General features: G+C 47.8%; 9 protein-coding genes across 9 annotated transcripts; 3 read left to right on the top strand and 6 right to left on the bottom strand.

Moving 5' to 3' along the window:
• Positions 1 to 53: 53 nt before the first annotated feature.
• Positions 54 to 1697, top strand: N7503_008752 (choline transporter-like family protein; the record flags this gene model as incomplete). The annotated part of the gene is made up of 2 exons (XM_057068299.1): positions 54 to 287; positions 351 to 1697. The coding sequence occupies 2 exons, from the start codon at positions 54 to 56 to the stop codon at positions 1695 to 1697; spliced, it is 1581 nt and encodes a 526-aa protein (XP_056919154.1).
• Positions 1698 to 1976: 279 nt separating this feature from the next.
• N7503_008751 (uncharacterized protein) lies at positions 1977 to 2767 on the bottom strand (the record flags this gene model as incomplete). Its single annotated transcript, XM_057068298.1, has 2 exons — positions 1977 to 2636; positions 2690 to 2767. The coding sequence occupies 2 exons, from the start codon at positions 2765 to 2767 to the stop codon at positions 1977 to 1979; spliced, it is 738 nt and encodes a 245-aa protein (XP_056919153.1).
• Positions 2768 to 4191: 1424 nt separating this feature from the next.
• On the bottom strand, positions 4192 to 4491 carry N7503_008750 (uncharacterized protein; the record flags this gene model as incomplete). The annotated part of the gene is made up of 1 exon (XM_057068297.1): positions 4192 to 4491. The coding sequence occupies one exon, from the start codon at positions 4489 to 4491 to the stop codon at positions 4192 to 4194; it is 300 nt and encodes a 99-aa protein (XP_056919152.1).
• Positions 4492 to 5260: 769 nt separating this feature from the next.
• N7503_008749 (uncharacterized protein) lies at positions 5261 to 6731 on the bottom strand (the record flags this gene model as incomplete). Its single annotated transcript, XM_057068296.1, has 4 exons — positions 5261 to 6110; positions 6169 to 6277; positions 6325 to 6463; positions 6531 to 6731. 4 exons carry the CDS (start codon positions 6729 to 6731, stop codon positions 5261 to 5263), a joined length of 1299 nt encoding a protein of 432 aa, XP_056919151.1.
• A 1492-nt stretch (positions 6732 to 8223) lies between these two features.
• Positions 8224 to 9081, bottom strand: N7503_008748 (alpha/beta fold hydrolase; the record flags this gene model as incomplete). Its single annotated transcript, XM_057068295.1, has 1 exon — positions 8224 to 9081. One exon carries the CDS (start codon positions 9079 to 9081, stop codon positions 8224 to 8226), a length of 858 nt encoding a protein of 285 aa, XP_056919150.1.
• Positions 9082 to 10328: 1247 nt separating this feature from the next.
• hasB (MFS-type transporter hasB) lies at positions 10329 to 11869 on the bottom strand (the record flags this gene model as incomplete). The annotated part of the gene is made up of 5 exons (XM_057068294.1): positions 10329 to 10494; positions 10556 to 10840; positions 10889 to 11213; positions 11271 to 11629; positions 11688 to 11869. The coding sequence occupies 5 exons, from the start codon at positions 11867 to 11869 to the stop codon at positions 10329 to 10331; spliced, it is 1317 nt and encodes a 438-aa protein (XP_056919149.1).
• A 1126-nt stretch (positions 11870 to 12995) lies between these two features.
• On the top strand, positions 12996 to 15205 carry N7503_008746 (uncharacterized protein; the record flags this gene model as incomplete). The annotated part of the gene is made up of 3 exons (XM_057068293.1): positions 12996 to 13307; positions 13442 to 13761; positions 13822 to 15205. The coding sequence occupies 3 exons, from the start codon at positions 12996 to 12998 to the stop codon at positions 15203 to 15205; spliced, it is 2016 nt and encodes a 671-aa protein (XP_056919148.1).
• Positions 15206 to 15710: 505 nt separating this feature from the next.
• Positions 15711 to 17470, bottom strand: N7503_008745 (uncharacterized protein; the record flags this gene model as incomplete). The annotated part of the gene is made up of 8 exons (XM_057068292.1): positions 15711 to 15849; positions 15902 to 16005; positions 16093 to 16282; positions 16347 to 16395; positions 16451 to 16506; positions 16565 to 17226; positions 17283 to 17411; positions 17468 to 17470. The coding sequence occupies 8 exons, from the start codon at positions 17468 to 17470 to the stop codon at positions 15711 to 15713; spliced, it is 1332 nt and encodes a 443-aa protein (XP_056919147.1).
• Positions 17471 to 18118: 648 nt separating this feature from the next.
• Positions 18119 to 19247, top strand: N7503_008744 (cupin domain-containing protein; the record flags this gene model as incomplete). Its single annotated transcript, XM_057068291.1, has 3 exons — positions 18119 to 18180; positions 18263 to 18713; positions 18765 to 19247. 3 exons carry the CDS (start codon positions 18119 to 18121, stop codon positions 19245 to 19247), a joined length of 996 nt encoding a protein of 331 aa, XP_056919146.1.
• Between the last annotated feature and the right edge of the window lie 20 nt (positions 19248 to 19267).

Here is a 19267-nt window from a genome sequence, read left to right as displayed (position 1 = left end):
CCCCTCGCTGTATTGATTTTTTTTATCTTATCTTTCCCCCACGGCATGCAGCTATGAGTGGGCAAGCAGCTAGTTACTACAACCCTAATCAGGGCTTTGATGCTCAGGGTCAACCCGGCTATACCAACGGCTACCAGCAGAATGGAAACTACCAACCGCCAGCAGGGGAGCCCAAACCTCCTCCTCCATACCCTGAGAATGCACCTCCACCGCAGTCCGGTCAGACATTTGATCAAGCCTTCAAGGTCGACAGACCGAAGTACAATGATATATGGGCAGGTCTTTTGGTAGGTTACTACCTATCCACGGAAACAAGATAGAATAGCAACTCACCAATAAATCCACTACAGCTGATCGCAGTCTTCTTGGGATATGTTGCCGTGTCGGGCTTGACCATCCACTCGTACGCTGTCCACAAAGGGTTCAGTGGAGGAGGAATCTACAACTCCGGCAATGATTTCTCATTGAACACCAATACCCTTGTGCTATTTATCTTCGTTCTCTGCGTCGCCCTAGTTTTTTCCTGGGCATACTTTATGGGCGCGCGCTACTTCACCAAGACCTTCATCTGGGCCACGGGCATCCTGAACATCGTCTTCGCTTTCGCAACAGGCATCTACTATATTGCGCGCAAGCAATATGGAGGCGGAATAGTATTCCTGCTCTTCGGTGTTTTTGCAGTTATCTGTTTCATTAGCTGGATCCCACGTATTCCATTCACTGCCTTTATGCTGCAGACCACCATGGATGTCGCTCGAGGCTATGGCAATGTCTTCCTCGTCAGTGCACTAGGTGGTATCGTGACTGTCGCGTTTGCAGCATGGTTCTCCGTGACTCTAGTCTCGATCTATGTCGCATATGAGCCGGATTCTACGGGTACAAATCCAGCCTGCGTGAACGGTGGCTGTAGCACAGCGAAGGTAATTGGACTGGTGGCGTATGTCACTTTTGCCATGTATTGGTTCAGTGAATGGATCAAGAACACGGTGCACACCACTATCGCCGGTGTTTACGGATCCTGGTATTTCTGGAGCGCGTCCGCGGGTGGCATGCCCAAGGGTGCGACTCGTGGCGCGTTTCGCCGTGCGACTACCTATTCCTTCGGCAGTATCAGTTTCGGCAGTCTCATCCTTGCGATCATCAATATGATGCGACAGGCTTGCTCAATCGCCCAACGACAAGAAGCCGCCCAGGGTAACATTGTCGGGTCGATCTTTGTCTGGATTCTGGGATGTTTCATTTCACTGCTCGACTGGCTGGTTACGTTCTTCAACCGCTACGCTTTCTGCCATATCGCTTTGTACGGAAAGGCGTATATCCCGGCCGCCAAGGATACATGGAAGATGATGCGTGATCGTGGTATTGATGCCCTGGTGCAGGACTGTTTGATTGGACCTGTCTTGACCATGGGCTCTACTTTCGTGGCTTACGTCTGTGCCTTGTTGGCATATCTGTATCTGCAATTCACGAAGCCAGCCTACAATTCGGACGGAGATTTTACTGCCGTTATCATGGCTTTCTCTTTCCTCATTGGTCTTCAGGTGTGTCAGGTCTTCATGACGCCAATCGGAAGCGGCGTCGAGACAATCTTCGTGGCAATGGGCTGGGATCCACAGGTTATGATCAACGACCACCCTGATATTTACTACAAGCTGGTGGAGCTGTACCCGCGTGTGCAGCAGGCTATCCACGCTTGATCAGCAAATTGAATAACACTACAAGATTGCGGGTATGACCGTTTCTTGTCGAGCTACATACATCGATACACGATTAACGAGTATGATACAAAGACTGTTGTGGATAATATTGAATTTTACGTCTTCCATTGATCATTACAATTTCGATCTCCAAATAAGCTCAACCTAAACACCAATATAAACTCCCAAAACAAGGCCGTTAAGATCCCATCAAAACTTAGAATCACATCACTCCCACTACCAAGGCTTCATCCAAAAGTACCAGCTTGAAGTATGTCTTTACAGAGCAATCATCAATCCCATCACAGCAGCGACACCAAGCGCTGCAACGCCACCGTGCACAGCAACATTAGGTGCCGAGCCCGTGAAAGGGTGGAAGCCCTGCGCACTAGCACCAGAGGGAGTAGGGGTAGCACTGTGCGAACCGAAAGGCCAAGAAGCAGAAGAAGAACCAACAACAACACCGTGAGAATAAGCAGGCGCCGAAGCAGCAGCCATGCCACCCATGCTGCTGCTAGCAGGAACCTGAACAGGGATCTGCGAAAGGTGCGAAGGGTCAAAGGGAGTAGCACTGGCCTTGCATCCGCACTCGGTCTTGGTCTCGGTCACATAGATGACACGGGGAACAGCCGGCTCAGCAGCACCGTGCTCAGCAATGGGAGGGGCGTAGGCGCGCTTGGCCATCTCGATGTTTGAGACTGGCTCCATGGGTCTGCTGGCGTGGCGGGCTGGGGCAGCAACACGGGAGCTGGAGCTGGGGCTAGCGCTGGAGCAGAGATTGCCCTTGAGGTCGTCAGGGCTCACGCCTGCGTCTTTACAGGTGGCGGTTGTGTCATCGCTGATCTTGTCTGTGAAATCAGTGGAGCAGACGCAGTCTGTGGCGTTCTTGTTGGAGCAGCCTTCCAATGTGGAGAGGTCGATGTCGTTCATGATGGCGTTCTGGATCTTGTTAGGAAACCTTATTCACTCTTTCAAATTATCATATCACTTACGGCGCAGGTCTCGATGTCACCGAGGGTCTGGGCAGTGACTCCGGCGACCAGGAGAGCGGCGGCGATGAAGGAACGCATTGTAGTTGATTTTGGTGGTTTCGGGTTGGGTGTAACGAAAGGCAATTTGTGTAGAATGAACGTGTGAAGAAACGCGAGCCAGGTCCCTCGGAGTTGAACGCCATTTAAGTAACAAATGTTATCAGCTGTAAACAAGATAAATAATTGGCCCTTTCTGTATCCCTTGATGCTCTCGATGTGGTTGTGGTGATAGTCATGACGTGAAGGTATGTAGCTCTCTTGCCGTATATGGCAGGGGAAGGGCGCTTCAACCTGCGTACATAAGCTTTCGCTGGTATCTGAACTGGTGAAAACTGCTATGTACGTAGCTATCCCCTGTTGATCATTTTGGAATGACACAAAAATGTGCTACAGTGTCATGTCTTTGGTGTTGCGCCTGTCGTATCCCTGGTTACCCTTTCCTCCGAGGAATGCCCTTGAATGATCTGGACATCTCCTTCATCAATTATTCTGTGTTTATCTATTTTAGTACCCATGATCAAATTGGATATCATCAAGCGTGAGCTGGCATTTGCTTTTGTGATATATGCTAGGTATTCATCCATCCATTTCACTGAACGACTGTTTTTTACTAGGTGTAGGTAAGCTAGCAGACCTTTAAAAAGGGTTCTCGGAGCTTGATCAGCAGCTACCTAGGTATCCACAAATTCCAAGAGATGGAATCAAGCTCAAGCTTGTATGAAATCTATTAATATCCAGGGAATATCTGCATGTAACAGGGAATATCTGCATGTAACATTTAGGATCTTTAATGTACAACATCCGGTTTCAAGGTTATGTGGCAGCCTTGAAAAATTCTGGTTGACAGCAACATATATGGAATGATCTACAGTCACAACCATGGATAGGCACGCCCTCAGAGCACCATTGGTTGACTAGAGACAAGCATAGATAATGTCCACAGCCAGCCTGCAGCCTTGGAATAGTTGCTCAAATGCCCCGGCGCTTTTACCCGCCAACTTAGTCACCTTCATGGGTACACGTCTGCTGGAAGATAGTTCCATATCATTGAATTTTCTGACAATGTCACAATATGTTCCAGGCGAGGTGTACACTGAGGCGGAAAATACAAAGCACCAGTCATAGGCCAAAGGTAAGGCTATGGGGTATACAGTAAGATGTAGAGAGAAAGAACCCACCTAACAGTCCACGATAACTCCATCGACCCTCAGGTGTAATAGGCCGCGATATATCACTAGAAACAGGCCGTTGCTCAGCAAGAGGAGCAGGCATCTCCGCAACGAAATTCTTGGCATAGATCTCCTGGGGCCTATACCACAGATTAGAGCCTGGAACTTCAGCTACGCCGAATTTATTATCCGCGATATATCCATCTATCTCGGCGATCTTCTGATGCGAATTTCCGTCAACTTCTTGCGGGGCTATGATAACACTGGTGACGTGTGGTGGCAATGTATTTCCCCCTAATGCTGGCTGAGAGGCTCCAGCATCTTCATTTTTTGCTTTCTCTTCTTCTTTCGAAGCATCCAGAGCATGAAAATTGCAGCACCGATACCACCTGCGCCCACAACTCCGCCGACGACACCACCAACAATAGCTGCAGTATTCGTTGATGAGCCTTTGTTTGACGTATCGGACGAAGCAGTCGCCGTTGCCACGGAGGTTGCTTTATCTGTTTTGTCTGTTGTGGCCGTAGTCGCCGTGCCGGAGACATAGACTTTGATCCAGTCGTCACCCACCAAAGATGAGCTGACAGCGGCCATAGTTGGGTATTCATCGTAACAGTAGCCGGTATAGGTTGAAGGGAGGATGGAAGTCCCACTTCAATAGATTGTGTCTGTCGTTGCGGACTCGGCACATCCGTAATCGGTAATCGAATACTCGAGGTAGGTCCATATTCCGCAGACTGTTAGTGTGGAGCCTGTGCAAGCCGCTGCGAACGAATCTGATGTTAGATCGGGTGTAGCAGATACGGCGGCGGCATCATAGCATGTTATTCCGTAGAGGCAAGAACTCGGATCGATGTCACTCAATTCATTTCCCAATCCCATCTTCTCAAAGCGACCACCCAAGAAGATTTAAATACTGACTCTCCTATTGCGCAAGGGTCCAGAACCCTGACCCACTTAGAACCTCCACGTTCAATGAATCTTGCTAACTTATTTTGGTCATCAAACCGAAGATCGATGCGATCAGGTGTTTGGGGTAGACGAAACGGCAAAAGCTTCTTCATATATAGTGTCGTTCCTTGTGCCAAGATTAGCATGTATAGAGTTTACATGACTCGGTGCTTGACACAGGAGAGCGACATGAAAATATTTATTTTCTGCAATATTAACTAGCAGGATTACTTTGAAACTCCGGGGCTCGGAATCTGCCTAGTCCACACGATCAGAAATATGAATATCAATGGCGAAGAAGCTATATGTTGGTTGACACTTCCAGGCACCTTGGAGCCACTGATCTACGATGTTCGAAATATGCGAAAACAAATCTATTGCAGCCTTATTAAAAGTATCTATCTTCATTTATTCATAGCCTTGACTCCCGTCTCTCAGAAGACATCATTTTCTCCAACTTGGGAACCCAATCCGCCATACTCTTCAATCTTTCACTCATCGGCCGACAAGCCCAACCCTCCGCAATCCGCGCCTCATCCTCTTTCCAACGCCGTACTGAACTGCTAATCCAAGGACCAACAATAGCAGCCGTCTCAAGGACCCTTTCCAGCGGTAGCTGATGAGAGCCTGGAATAACCTTCTCTTCAACTCGTAAAGCTTTCACACCGCCACTCCCTCCGATCCCGGCGCCCGTCCGTTTGAGAATCTTCTCACGAGTCTCAGGTGCAGCAATGGGACTACTCTGTCCCAAGACATAGAGAACAGGTGGACGCAAATGCTTGAGCATCTTCCAAGCCAAGATTGGTTCGTATCTGTAGAATTGTGTGGTTGTCTCCGGGGGTCCAATGATGTCTGGATAGAGGAGGTCATCATGTGGAGGTGTGTTTGAAGTAGGTTCTTCGCCGACTGATATGTGGCTTGATGGGTTTGGACGAAGGTACTGTAGTACTTCTTGGTATTTGGAGCTGGTCAGGGTTACTGCTTGCTCAACTTGGGCTGGAAGGTTTTCCTGCGCAGAAGTTGTCGATGGAATATCGCGATAAGCGTGAAGGATCCATCGGTCAAGGACGCGCTTATCCCATCCTTTATGTGTAACTTTTGCTTTTTCGATAGCTGCGGCTCTAGATTTCCAAGTGTCTCGCCTTTTCAGCGATACAACTGCCAACAAGGGGCCTTTGGCCGTGAATATGTCTGGAGAAATAACGGGCTCCACAAGGCTCAGTGATGTGAACAAACGGGGATGAAGGAGGGAAAGTAGAACGCTGTAGAACAGTCAGACTGATTGGAATTAGTTTGTTTCTGCACATTGACGACACTGACAGTTGCCCTGCACCCATGCTATGTCCCACGCCTACAATAGGCTGTGGCATCTCGTCACGGAACTTGTTGATCATGTATAGAAGGTCACGGCTGTGATCGATCCATGATGCTTGAGTCTGTCAGTTAAGTCACAACATGGGGACTTTGAGTCCTCACGATCATTTCCGAGAAATCTCTCATTTGCAAGACCGCTGGCACCGAGATTTGCGACATCGGCAATCCAGATAGATCGAATGCGATAGCCGTCTTGTCGACTTCGATTAAGTAGATCTTCCCATAGAGGTTCGTATAGCTCCTAACCGTCGATTCAGCCAAAGTATTTTCAAATACCTGTTATGGCAAGTTGGATTGGATCTGCTTACCTTTGGGAAACCGCAGCCATGTGCTCCAATGATGGTGACATCACCAGGTTGCGGATTTGGGTTGTCGATTGGCGTATATCTTTTTAAGACAAGCTTGAAAGTCGAATCTGGATCCACAGTGGCATTAGGATATTCCCGAATATGTTGTCCGTCGATGATATGCTCAGTCACGACGAACGGAAATTTTGTGGTGTCCGCCATTGCTTTTTCGGGATAGCGCTGGCCGAAAGTAGACTTACGGATTTTTTTGCTCTCGTCGCAACCGGCGCCAATGTAAGGAGTATTTGAACATGCTGATAGCCTGCAAATAAACCCTCATGGCCATAAAATATCGGTCTTGCCGAGCTGAATATTCTGTGGCACCATTTCAGACTCTTGCTGTGCGTCGCTAGTTATCTTTAGGATTAGATAAAGGGTACTATTGGCAGCAGACCCACCACAATAAGCTCAAGGCCAGCTGAGATGGGTTGTTAATGAGATGTTTATCCCGAGGTCGGCAGGAAATACCAATAGTTAGGACAGGTGGGTCCACTTTTACCCACTAGTGTAGTGGGGAACCATGGCTGCGAACCAGGTTTGCGAACCAGATTCGATCACTGGAGCTGTGGGAGATAAGAAAGGAGACATAGATAGGAGAGGCTTTTATAAGAGCAGTGGTGTCCAGCTGCTTCATGGATTACTTACCCCTGCACAAAGGCGCTTGGTTCACTACTCGATAAGCGAGCTGCGCAGCCGGTTGGAAAACCATAGTAAATGCTATGAATTACAACCTCATATCTCATCAACCACGAGGTCGTTTTACTTTCCAAGTTTATCACCTAAATATAGCTCTTAATCAAATACCCCAACACTGTTCAAGTACCAATTTCAAGTAAATGTAGAATTGGATTTTCGAAATTCATGATGACTACAGTTTAAAATATATAAACCTCAGATAATAACCAACCTTTGAATCATACGGGGTATGATAGTCCATTTAAGTCCTCGAAATGGCTAGATACTAGATAAAAGCATTCGAATATATGGAGAAGTCCTTGAAGATGTTCGTTGTTGAGATATTAAGTTTCAGTTATCGAATTAACTAAGTGAATGTTCCAGCTGTGCAGATCGCTTACCGATCACGTTAGTGCCAACTAACTAAATGCTAACAACCTACAACAGAATATATTGTTTATTGTGCGGATCCGAAAAAAACACATACATTTCACTGTCAAGGTTTCCGAACTGCCTCTTACATGGATCTCGATTCTAATTTGAGGTGCGCTCCAGCTTCCATGCGCAAAGTATTATATTTGGACACTGTTTGCCGCCTAATCTTATTGCATTGATAGCTTCCGTATAACGACTATGAGGTATCTGGATGTCTAAATGACGGATATCCCGTGAAAATCCAGCAATAAAGTAATATATGAGACCGAGAAAAATAAGGAAAAAGGGTCTGTTAAACAAGAACATTAAGCTGAGAATAGGAAAGAAGAAGGCAAGGCAAAAGAGTTGATGGGCAACGGCTTGATACGTAGCTGTTGCCTGAAGGTCTTAGGCAGCTATACTCATAATCTGCCAGTCTACTCTATGAGCTAAAATATTCCACATACATGTCTCTTCTCCTGAGTCACGACTACAACAATGTAACGCCAACGAGTCCCGAGATTAAAGTGACGTGACAATACCTTGAAGGGCCGTCTAAAGATTCTCAGTCTGTTTCGTTTGCGTCCAAAAACTCCAGCAGCCTTTGTGCAACAGCAGATGGCTGCTCTTCGGGAAGAAAGTGCCCACAATCATGAATAGCGCCTCCGGAAACATTGGTCGCGAAGTTCTGGACCAAATCAATCATACCCGAACCGACGGAGCTGGCCCCGCCTAAAGCCAAGACAGGGATATCGAGTGGTGTCTTTGCAAATTCCAGATTCTGTTTCGAACTTGTTTCAAAAGCTCGATAATACTCAAATCCCCGACTCATCGCTCCTGGTCTTGAATAGGCTTGGATATAGCGTTCAAAATGATCTTTGGATAAAGCATCCGTATGAACCGTCTTCAAATTGAAGAACCAGGTCAGGAGCTCCCGCTCACGACCGCGAGTCAAAATCTCAGGAAGCTCAGGAAGCGCATGGAACGAGAATTGCCAAAGACGCAAGTTGGTCTGATTAGACAACGGAAACTGAAACTTGGGCATGAAACCCGGCACCGACGCGTCCAGGATACTGAGCGATTTGACTTTCGATTGAAATTGAGCGGCCCAAGGATAAGCAATCCATCCACCAACATCATGGCCAATCAGATGGTAGGGTCTTTCTTTCAAGGTATCATGAATAGCTTCTGCCATGATTTTGCTCACGTTCGCAGTGTCATAGCCATTGGTGGGGGGAAGCGAATCACCCAAGCCTGGGGGGTCGAGCGCGAAAAACTGATACTTTTTTGAAAGAGGCTCCAAGATACCACTAAACGCCTCTGCTGTTTGTGGCCAGCCTGGCATGAGAATCAAAGGGGGGCCTTGACCGCCAACTATTGCTCGGACTCCGTGGAGGAGGCGTGTGGCTCGCCATGGTGTCATGGTGTTTGTTGAATCCTACGATCTAGGTGATAGTAGGAAACAAAAGATCATGTGATGACGAGCTGTGATATGAAGTGATTTGAGGGAAGAAGAAAACAATCAGGTACAGGGGAGCGTTTTGTTATTGACGATCTTTTGAAACACTGTAATTACAGTATGTGGGCACCGGCGCGGGACGCGCGGGACGCGCGGACCGCCATCCTTCCCGGTGAGCTGGACTCTTGCTTTAATGCCGCCTAGTCACTGTACACGTAAAGTACAGTCGCCAGAATGTCCGACTCCAGCGCCACCTCTTAGCGCTAATGCGAACCCTCTGCCTAGTTTTGCGTAATTTCTCTAATAAGCTTAAATTTAGTATGGTAGTAAGGTACGAATATACTCATAATTGTAACCATAATGATCTTTTCAAAGACCACACTCCCAGAGTAATTCCATGCAAAATGCGGTAGTCTGACAAGGCTCTAGATGTAGTGATTTCCTATCAGTCCCTATGTCAGATTGCAGAGATGACCGATCCCGTTGGCAACAGCCCGACCCAGGACCTCGAGCTGACAGGACCTCGAGCTGACAGGACCTCGATCTGAGTGATGGATGGCGGCGATCGTTTGTGCTAGTACATTTCCGATGAAGTGATCCATGTTACCTTGTTGACTAGGTAAATATTTTCCTCTTTTTCGCTGGTCAAAATCCTCGGACCACTATATCAATCATGCGAAGAGAGACCCCCAAAGCAGTTTCCTTGAATTGTATGTTGTAAAGTGTAAATAATGTACAATTAGAATCTTTCCGATAATCCATAAATGTTCTATCAACCGTTTGGAGTCCAGCTATGTGGGGTGTCCAAGGATGGGTATGTTTCATTCGTCCAGAACGCCATAGTAAACGCAGAAAATACAAACCACGCTTGCCATCGCGTATACAATTAGATGACCGAAAGGCCGAACAGAGACCTTATCCTGCATTCCCACTGCCTTCATCTTATTTCTTACTTGCTCCGTTCCCATCGGTTGTGATGTTTGGCCGCGAAGCACCTTTTTGCTATGTTGCCCGGCTCTTTATTGTGAGTTGAGGCGATTCCTCTTAACCATCGTCTTCCACATGTACTTCATGGCTGCTAGGCCAGTAAATTTATGGTCTGAGTCGGGGGCATTCTCCGGATCAAAATGCCGGAATTACTCGAGAAAGGTAATCGCTCGAGAAGGCCTGTTTCATGCACGAAATTGAAGACGTAGCGGATCATCACAGTTTCAATATCTCGATGTCCCGTGAGCCGCAGCCAGGATATTACGAGAAACCAAGAGGAACACGGAACCGATAAACATGGTCACAATGGCAAATACTTGCATGCCCTCATAGGTTGAATCATGCTGCCTTCCCAAGATAGCTCCCATGATCGGTAGACCCGTAAGACAGCTGCTAGGTATCAGTACAGTGAAAAAAGAGAGTAATGCAAAACGGCTGGACGATGACTTACGAGACAGCTATAACACCCTGATAAGTACCTATCTGTCTCCCCAGAGTCTCGAGGCTGCCAGACTTGGCGCAACAGGGCATCATGATGCTAACGAAGGCGCCGCTGAAAAAGCCGTAAGCCACAGCAAAAACGATGAGGCCAGCATTTGAATAATGGTAATCGAAAGGCAGCCATAAACAGAGGATCATGAGGGAGCTTAGGAAGGCGGAGGCGGTAATGACATTAAAGTATCCCACACTGTCTCCGATATGTCCGGGAATAACTCTTCCGAAAAATGAAGCCGCACTACCCCAGGTCAGCTCTGCTCGGTGAAACAAGAATGACAATACTTACTTCACGATAGCGATCAGGTAGAGGGCCAGTGAATCCGACATGCCCGACAATTGGGCCATGCTAGGAAGATAATCGAAAGGTGCCCACAACCCCCACATCACAAAATAAGAACCAAGGGCATAGAATGCAAAGCCCCGGTTTTTGAACAGTGTGAAGTCAAACCATGCCATGTCTGAGTTCCATTTCTTGGGAGGCAGTCTCGCACTAACAAGAAAGAAGGCACCAATTAAAATGATGCCTACGAACAGCGCTGTGTAGCGCACCATGCCATTAAACCCCACGTCCTCCATTACCAGTTGAAGAAAGAATGGGAATATCACACCCCCTGGTCGCATATCAAGTTAGCGCATGATAGACCCTAATAGGATGGTCTTTTCCTCACCAATACTGCTACCCGCGACAGTAATTCCCATAGCAAGGCCTCGCTGCTTGACGAACCACTGGCTCACGCAGACCAAGCAGGTGGTGAAAACACCTCCAGCTCCAATTCCATAGCAAACTCCTTGGGCCAAGATGATCTGATAGTATTCGGTGCAAAGACTTGTCATGCACAGTGAGAAGACGCAAAGGAAGGCACATGGGAGCATGACCGGGCGCGGTCCGTAGGTGTCTACAATCCGACCGAACAACGAGCCTGGAGCCCAAATGAGAGCGAGCTGGATTGTAAAGATCCATGAAATATCGGAAGAGGTGTAGTCCTTCAAAAGAGTCTCTTGGTAGGTGGTTTGGAAGATACCAATGCTGTTCAGGTCAGCAAAAGGACCGGGCAAAAAGCTTTTTCGCGGAAGGAAGACTCAACGCGTTCAAGAAACCCAAGGTAGCGAACAGACCTAGGGAGCCACCGGCGCAACATAGCCAACCTCGAAGGCCACCCTCTGGTGGGAGAGAGTCCATAGCAGGGCTCTCAGACACCGGTGGTTCTAAGCCCTTCTCCTCATCTTGCGGGGTGCCGATAGGTGATGGTATGGTAGTTTCGGACATTTTGGTGACTCTGCTTCACTTCCAGAGTGACTAGAAGGCGTTGAAATAGAATTCCAGCTCACCGTTTATAAGCAGGATTCAAAAAGCACCATAGCTCTGGCGGGTAGATGACGGTCCACGCGGCCCTTGCGGTCCGCACGGTACCTGGATGCCGCGCCGTAATGCTTCGAATCCATTCGTCAAGATAAGTAGGCTGGACCTTTTAGCGCCGTTTTCTTTCTTTAAGCAGCACCCGCTAAACTCAGTAAGGCACGGCGTACTCCCATTTCTGTACGGTGCCCACATGTTCTGTAATTACCGTGTTTTAAAAGGAGTTCATGACTCACTGAATGGCTAGAACTTCGTGTAGTGCAGTGGGCATTTTCTGAGTACGGAAATTACAACGGCGATCGAACGGAGCGGGCCGGACGCACATCCTTTCTAGGCCGTGGATCCCTATAAGCCAACAATACGCTGCTCCACTACTCGGAACCCTTTGAGACCCCTGGTGTCAAGCCGTCTTCCAATTCGCCACCTTGCGGAGGACCGAATATTATTAGAAGACGCCGAGTTGTGACTAGTGGCCGCCTATGCAGGCCAATGGCGCTTCTTACATAGCTCTGTTGACCTAGGGGCCATTTACGCACATGGGTAGCACTTTAGTGGCCGAAAATTGATGACACTTTTCTAGCGCAGTAGTCCAGGTCGATAGACTAACAATAGAAGGGTGTACAAGTTAAGTCAGAATTTTTACGGTAAGAAAATGGGTCAAGACTAAAATATACAAGTCAACATTACCACTAAAATCAGCATTCGTTTTTCCCGCAATGCGTAGATCTTAACTATGCCAGGAAGAAGGATCCACTTGATAAGGCCAATTCCTAGACGTCCAATCGGAACTGGGCAAAATCTATACCCTTTTGGGACACGATTCCGGCAGGAGTATCTTCTCCTTGTAGATGTAGAGATGCCTCCAATCTGGAATCATGCTACGAGCATCTGATATGCCGACTCAATATTAGTGTTGAGAGGTCTACCCAACTGATAGATGGTAGAGGTATTAGACCTGAAGTAATTTCGAGCAAGACTTCAATCTGTAAAAATTCTGTATATTACAACTTCTTCGTCTTACTCCAATCCCTCGACGATGGGCTCCATACAGCCAGAAGACACAATGGTCTCCCCAGGCCCTCTCGTAGTAGGAGGGGGCCCAGTTGGAATGTTGACAGCTCTCAGGCTGGCCCAGCTGGGAGTACCATGCACATTATGCGAAATGAGCACTGAGACGACTCGCTGGCCCAAGATGGACAACAACAGCTGCCATACTATGGAGATACTGCGTATAATGGGGCTTGCTGAGGAATATCGACAGCAACCCGGGGCTATACCACAGCATAGCGAGTGGGATACCATTTTTTTCAACACTTGCGGACTGAAGAAGAAACTTGTTAGTCGATGGGTATGTCTGCCATACTAGATGCATATCCCTTTGAGAAGTAAAACTTTGAGTCAGGAGTCTTGTTTCAGTGGTTTCGGACTTGAAGAATAAGAAGTTCTAGCCTCCACACATGAGTACACTAACAATTCTGCTAGCATATCCCAAGCAACAACGAATATCGTGCCAAGATCCACGCGAATAACGATGGCTCACAGCCTGCCGAGCCGGGTCAGCGTTGCTCGCAGATTGTGCTTGAAGCATTCTTGAAGAAGAAATGCCTCGCGGAGCCCTTGATTACAAGCTGCTTTGGCTACAAATTTATATCGCTTGCTGAAGACGACGAAGGTGTCACTGCTACTTTCATAGATATGGATAACCGGGAAAAAACGATGAGAGCAGCTTATTTGGTTGGTGCAGATGGTGCTCAGAGTAAAGTGAGGAAAAGCGTTGGGATCCAACTCCCAGGGAGACCTCTGTGAGTGTTTCGCTTGCCCGTCAAACGCCACCGGCTAACATGATATGTCTCTCTATCAAGACCAGGTGCCTTTTTCATGGTCCACTTCCGGTCTAAAGAACTCACCAGATCCTCTCCATTTGGCAAGTGGTGGCACGCCTTTGGCCTCCACGGTGGCTTTATGATCAATCAAGACGACGTCGACACCTATACCTGTCATGAACCTTGCTCTGCTGATGCTGCAGCCATCAGAGAGCTCCAAGAACACCCCGAGGGAATCCCTTATCGTGTCCTTGGAAGTCTCGGCATGCCTTACAAATTTGAAATCGACGAAGTCGTGCTGGCTAATGCATGGCGTCCGAACTTTGGGCTTGCAGATTCCTACGTCAGTCGTGATGGACACGGCCGTGTGTTCCTCGCCGGCGACGCTGCTCATCGTAACCCTCCACACGGCGGCTATGGCATGAATAGCGGTGTAGAAGACGCCTTCTCGCTAGCGTGGCGTCTTTCAGCTTTGTACAAAGGTATCGGTGGAAGGAACCTCATTACTTCATATACAAATGAGCGAAGACCGAACATGATGATGCGTCTCGAACGTTGTGATGCCCATATCGGAAAGTTCACTCCTATGATCATGCGTACTATGACAGCCCCGAGCCCAGGTATTTTCCTCGAAGAGAGTGAGGAAGGGGAGAAGGCGCGGGCCGAGGTAGCAATGCACCTGGACAGTGTGGGGCCTGAAAATATCGACCGTGGAGTGGAACTCGACTTGAGATATTCGAATAGTGAAGTTATCGTGAGCGACGGGACGAGGGAGCCGAACTTCGATAACATGAGCTATACGCCAAGCACAAGGCCCGGACATAGAGCGCCACATGTCTTCTTGAGTGATGACCACACAAGTACGGTAGATCTCTACGGAACAGAGTGGACATTGATGGACTTCTCGAAGGTCGAAAACGACCATCAAAAGCCCACTGGCTATGACGAGGCGACATCCCCGGCGACGACAATAAAATCTGTTGCGAAGTTAATGAATATGCCCTTGACTCACGTTCAACTGGGTGACGAGGCGACGTCCCCGGTAGCGACTTTCAAAGATGTAGCCAATGCCATGGGAGTGCCGCTGACGCACGTGCAGCTGGATGCCAGAGAAACGCACGTTAAGAACGTGTGGGAAAGTTTTGATTATGTTTTAGTCCGTCCAGATGGATACGTCGCCTGGCGTGGAGGCAAAGAAGGGGCCAGGGATGAAAGTTGTGAGCTGAACGTGGGACGAATTAGGAACATTTTGTGCATTGCTCTGGGTTGGAAGACAGACCCTGGGTTTGCAGTGGGGGAGAAAAAGGAGCTGAATCTGGATATCAATTTGACAAGCATTCACGGGGTCAAAGAGGAATTAGGGGTAGGCGAGGGCCAAGGTGATGCGTTTGTGGGGTTTGTCCGGGAAGGGAACAGAACTTAGGTACCCATTGAGATCTACCGACATCGCTATATCGCAGCTTCGCGATAACGGGATTTCGACCTCTGAAAGTTAGACTCAAAGTGATATATGGAGACTTGTCGAATACACAAATATGTGCCTCTTGAGCATGGCTTCAGAAATTGTTTATTTGCCCAATTTTCGAATCTTTGGCAGCAAGACAAGTGGTTCAATGGATCCAAATACGCTGTATTCTTCGATACTTTCACTATCCTCGTCACATGAACATTTCTAGACAGATAGTCCCTGTATTCATGCCCCAGTCAAGTTATCTTCTGCCTCCATCTCCTGCACGTATACCGCTTCGGCACCGAGGCTGTTGTAGATAGAGCGCTTGAATTGAAAATCTTGAATGTCTATGTGGGGTTCATATTACGAAGACACATCTCTTTAAGATAAAGCAAGGTTGAGACGCGCTCTCTTCTCCGGTGAATACTGAATAAAAATGGGTTTGCGCATTTGACTGGCAAATATGCAGCTCGACTATTCAGAACTTTCCCTTGATAGGTTCATCTTGGGGCATGTATTTCCCTTCCATATTGGGGAGTTTCTTGTCGTTGAGCGCTTTTTCGGCTTCAGCTATGGCATCATACCCATATATCCATGGCTGGACAACGGGGCACGTCCTATTTGGGTTTAGAAATGAATTCCTGTTGAACTAAAAAGGGTGACACGCACCATCGACTGGGAAAAACTCCAGTAAGTTCTTTGCCGAGCTGCGATGTGAATATTCTGTCTCGTTCTTCTTGGTCAAGACCATCTTGCATATGAAAATCATTTCTCTACAATCAATAACCTCCGCAGTTAGTCTGTGTCCCCGAAATCACTAGGTGATGAAGTTAGATCTCAATATAGTAATCATAGCATACCTGCTTGAATGTTTCCTTAGCTATAGCCTCACTTCTCAATTTTCGAAGCTTTTCAAACATATGCAGAGCATTTGGGAGTTGCTCCTTTTCTGTGACGGACTTCAAGATCGTTCCTAGAGCCGCTCCATCCTCCATAGACGAATTGGCGCCCTGTGCAAGATATGGAAGCATGGGATGACAGGAATCGCCTCTGCCAGATGTCAATTGGTGCTTTGAGATACTGGTTCCTGGGAACATAAAGTTGACAGCCTTACATCAAAACAAAATTATTGGCTCGATTAATCCAAGATGGTAGTTCTTCTCCTGTAACACAACGCTGTCAGTCTACAACAATATCAGTGAGTCTTGATTCTCTTACTATGCATAAGTTTCCATTTGTCAACTCTGTCAACGTAACCTAGAAGTTGAGTGAGACTTGTTTGAGTTAGCCATGATTTTTGTCAAGCGAAATAGTCGGTCAAAGCCTGCATACACTGGATCCCAGCCTTCGAATAGCAGTTTCATCTCTTCAACATTTCCAGGTTGCTTCGAGATCCCCGGAGGTAGATCATCCGGTACAAGTAGCACAAGATTGTACATCTTGCCCGCCTTCAATGAGTAACCAACAGCGTGTGATCTAGGACCAATCCAAAAATGGACTTCTGGATGGCTAACCCAGTCTTGTAAAGCTGGCTCTTTGATTTGATCTAAACACAGAACAATCCGATATGCTAAGTCTCCTGTCGGCTTGGGTGAATCAGCGGTCCCTAAGAAGCATTCTCGAGTTCGTGACCGCAAGCCGTCAGCTCCAACTATTAGATCAGCGTGATACTCGTGCCCTGAGATAGTGGTTACCGACGGCATTGAGGAATCGACGTTTTGTACGCGCTCGTTCAGTTGAAACTCAACTCCCAGCTGCCGAGCTCGTTCGTACAATGCTTGCTGCAAGTCCACTCGATGTAGATCAACGAAAGGCACACCGTATTTGCGTCGGATGTTCTTATCGAAGTCAATCTCACGGGCCAGCACAGCCCCAGAATATCGATGTACGGTCAACTGCGTTGGCTCAGCTGCCTGGTCCCACATAGCTTTAGGGAGATCCCAGGCTTTGAGAAGGCGCGAGCCATTAGGGGTGACTTGAAGGCCTGCACCAACCTAAGTGCGTCGATGTCATTATTTGATCCAAAGTGAAGTGGGTGACGGGAAAATACTTCTGCAAGTTCTTTTGCTGCCTCTAGGACGGTGACAGAATGCCCGGCCAATGCGCACGATATCGCTGCAGAAATACCAGCGAGACCTGCACCGACAACGATGATATGTAACCCGAACTTTTCGACTGCCTGGAGGGCACCAGCGTCAGCGTCTTGTCTGTTGTTTTTAGCGTAAGAACACGTACCATTTTCCCACCTCTGCACGTTCTAAAATGTAGTGTTTATGCACCAAGGGCCGATTTCCGGTGTATCCGCTGATGAAGGATTGGAAAATGATACCTAAAAATGAGCGAGAACCGTACTTTGGATCTTAATCACCACCAGCACGTCACTATGGATGTTAGTGGGGTAGACATTCAGACAAAAGATATTGCTTCTCGGAATATGCGCCTCTACGGATCACCCATGGGAGGTAAAATTTTTTATTCCAAAGTAGCTAGACCTGAAGATAAAGCTCAATTCACTGATAAGCCGAGACATTTCCACAATTGGCATCGGATAGCATCAAGCAGGTGGTGCCACTGGTGCAGATGGCCCCACATGCCACGTTGGGAGCGGGACCAATAGGAACAGGCTGATGATATTGGATATACTACTAAGTGATAGTTTTGTCCCTTTTAGTGCCCAGGTGGAGGGTAAATATTCTACGACGATAATAAAGAAGGTGGGTTGGCGACTTGATGTGGCAACCTAGCCGACTATAGTGTGTTGCCATAGCGTGAGTAGTCGGTTTTCTACTCTGTTGCCGCTCTACATAATCTAAGCCGTGGTCTCTCATCTGTCACGTACTTGTTGTCTTCATAACCTTAGTACATCACAACATACCAGTTCACAAGATGGGTCTCCTTACCCCCTTTGTGCCTTACCACTCGTCTGCTGGCTCGACTACTATTCGAAAGTGAGTGTGACATGTACCACCCCACAACCAGAGACCTAGGAACTACCCTTGTCAACTTGAAGCTAATGACCACGCATTCTAGATTTGGTGGTCTCCTTACTGTTGAGTGGCTGGAGCCGCCCCCAGGTCGAAGCTTTATGATGCGTCAGACCTACAGACTGGATGTGGAAGGAGATGTCCCACCCACGCTGCGGAAGCTCATCGATAGTCCCCAGCGGCCCGATGGTCCTGCAATGCATTTCCATCGGTACCAGAACGAGTTCTTTCACGTCGAGCAAGGCATCTGTGTGGCTGAGGTTGATGGCGTGATCCGCAACCTGACTCCAGAAGACGGGGAGGTGTCTCTCCAAGCGAACCATATCCATCGTTTTAGTATCCATCCGGATTGTGGAGAATACATGACAGTCCTACTGAGCGGCTCAGATGCGGGGATCGATAACCAACTTGATAGAGTTTTCTTCGAAAATTGGTACGGATACTGGCACGACGCACTGCTCTACGATGGTGGTCTTGATTTCATTCAAAAATTACAAGTCCGTTCGTATCTACTCATTACATACCACACAACAGCTAATCAATCACAGATGCTCGATGCAGGTGGGCATTATACTCCAGCACCCGCATGGATGCCCTTCCGGCTTTTCTTTGGCTATTGGACCAGTGTGGTCATTGGCCGCTGGCTAGGGGGTCTGCTAGGCTACAAGCCATTTTTCAAAGAATATACGACGGATTGGGAGTTTGCCGTGATAAAAATGAAAAGTTCGTTCTGGACTCGGCGTTTAGTTGATGACTTTTGGGGCGCGAAGGAGCGCTGGAGCAGAGAAGCAGACCTCTCTACCGGACCCAAACCGACCAATGCGGAACTCCAATATCTACTGGAGGATGTCACAGAGCTTACGAGGGCTGCTAAGGCCAAGGCTGTGGGAAAGGGCGTTACCAATGGCTCACATGGCAATGGAAGTAATGGAAATGTTGAAGCCTGTGAGATGTCTAGATCAGAAGAAGAGACTTCCATCGGTATCTCTTCTGGATTGAAATCTGAAACTGGTCAGGTTCGGAAGCGCTGAAATTGAATCAAAGATTCTCT

The sequence above is a fragment of the Penicillium pulvis genome, assembly GCF_028828015.1.
Source record: "Penicillium pulvis strain IBT 33274 chromosome Unknown contig_7_segment1_segment0, whole genome shotgun sequence".
Classification (NCBI taxonomy): domain Eukaryota; kingdom Fungi; phylum Ascomycota; class Eurotiomycetes; order Eurotiales; family Aspergillaceae; genus Penicillium; species Penicillium pulvis.
The sequence above is the reverse complement of the archived record's forward strand: the minus strand, read 5'-3'. Positions and strand labels throughout refer to the sequence as shown.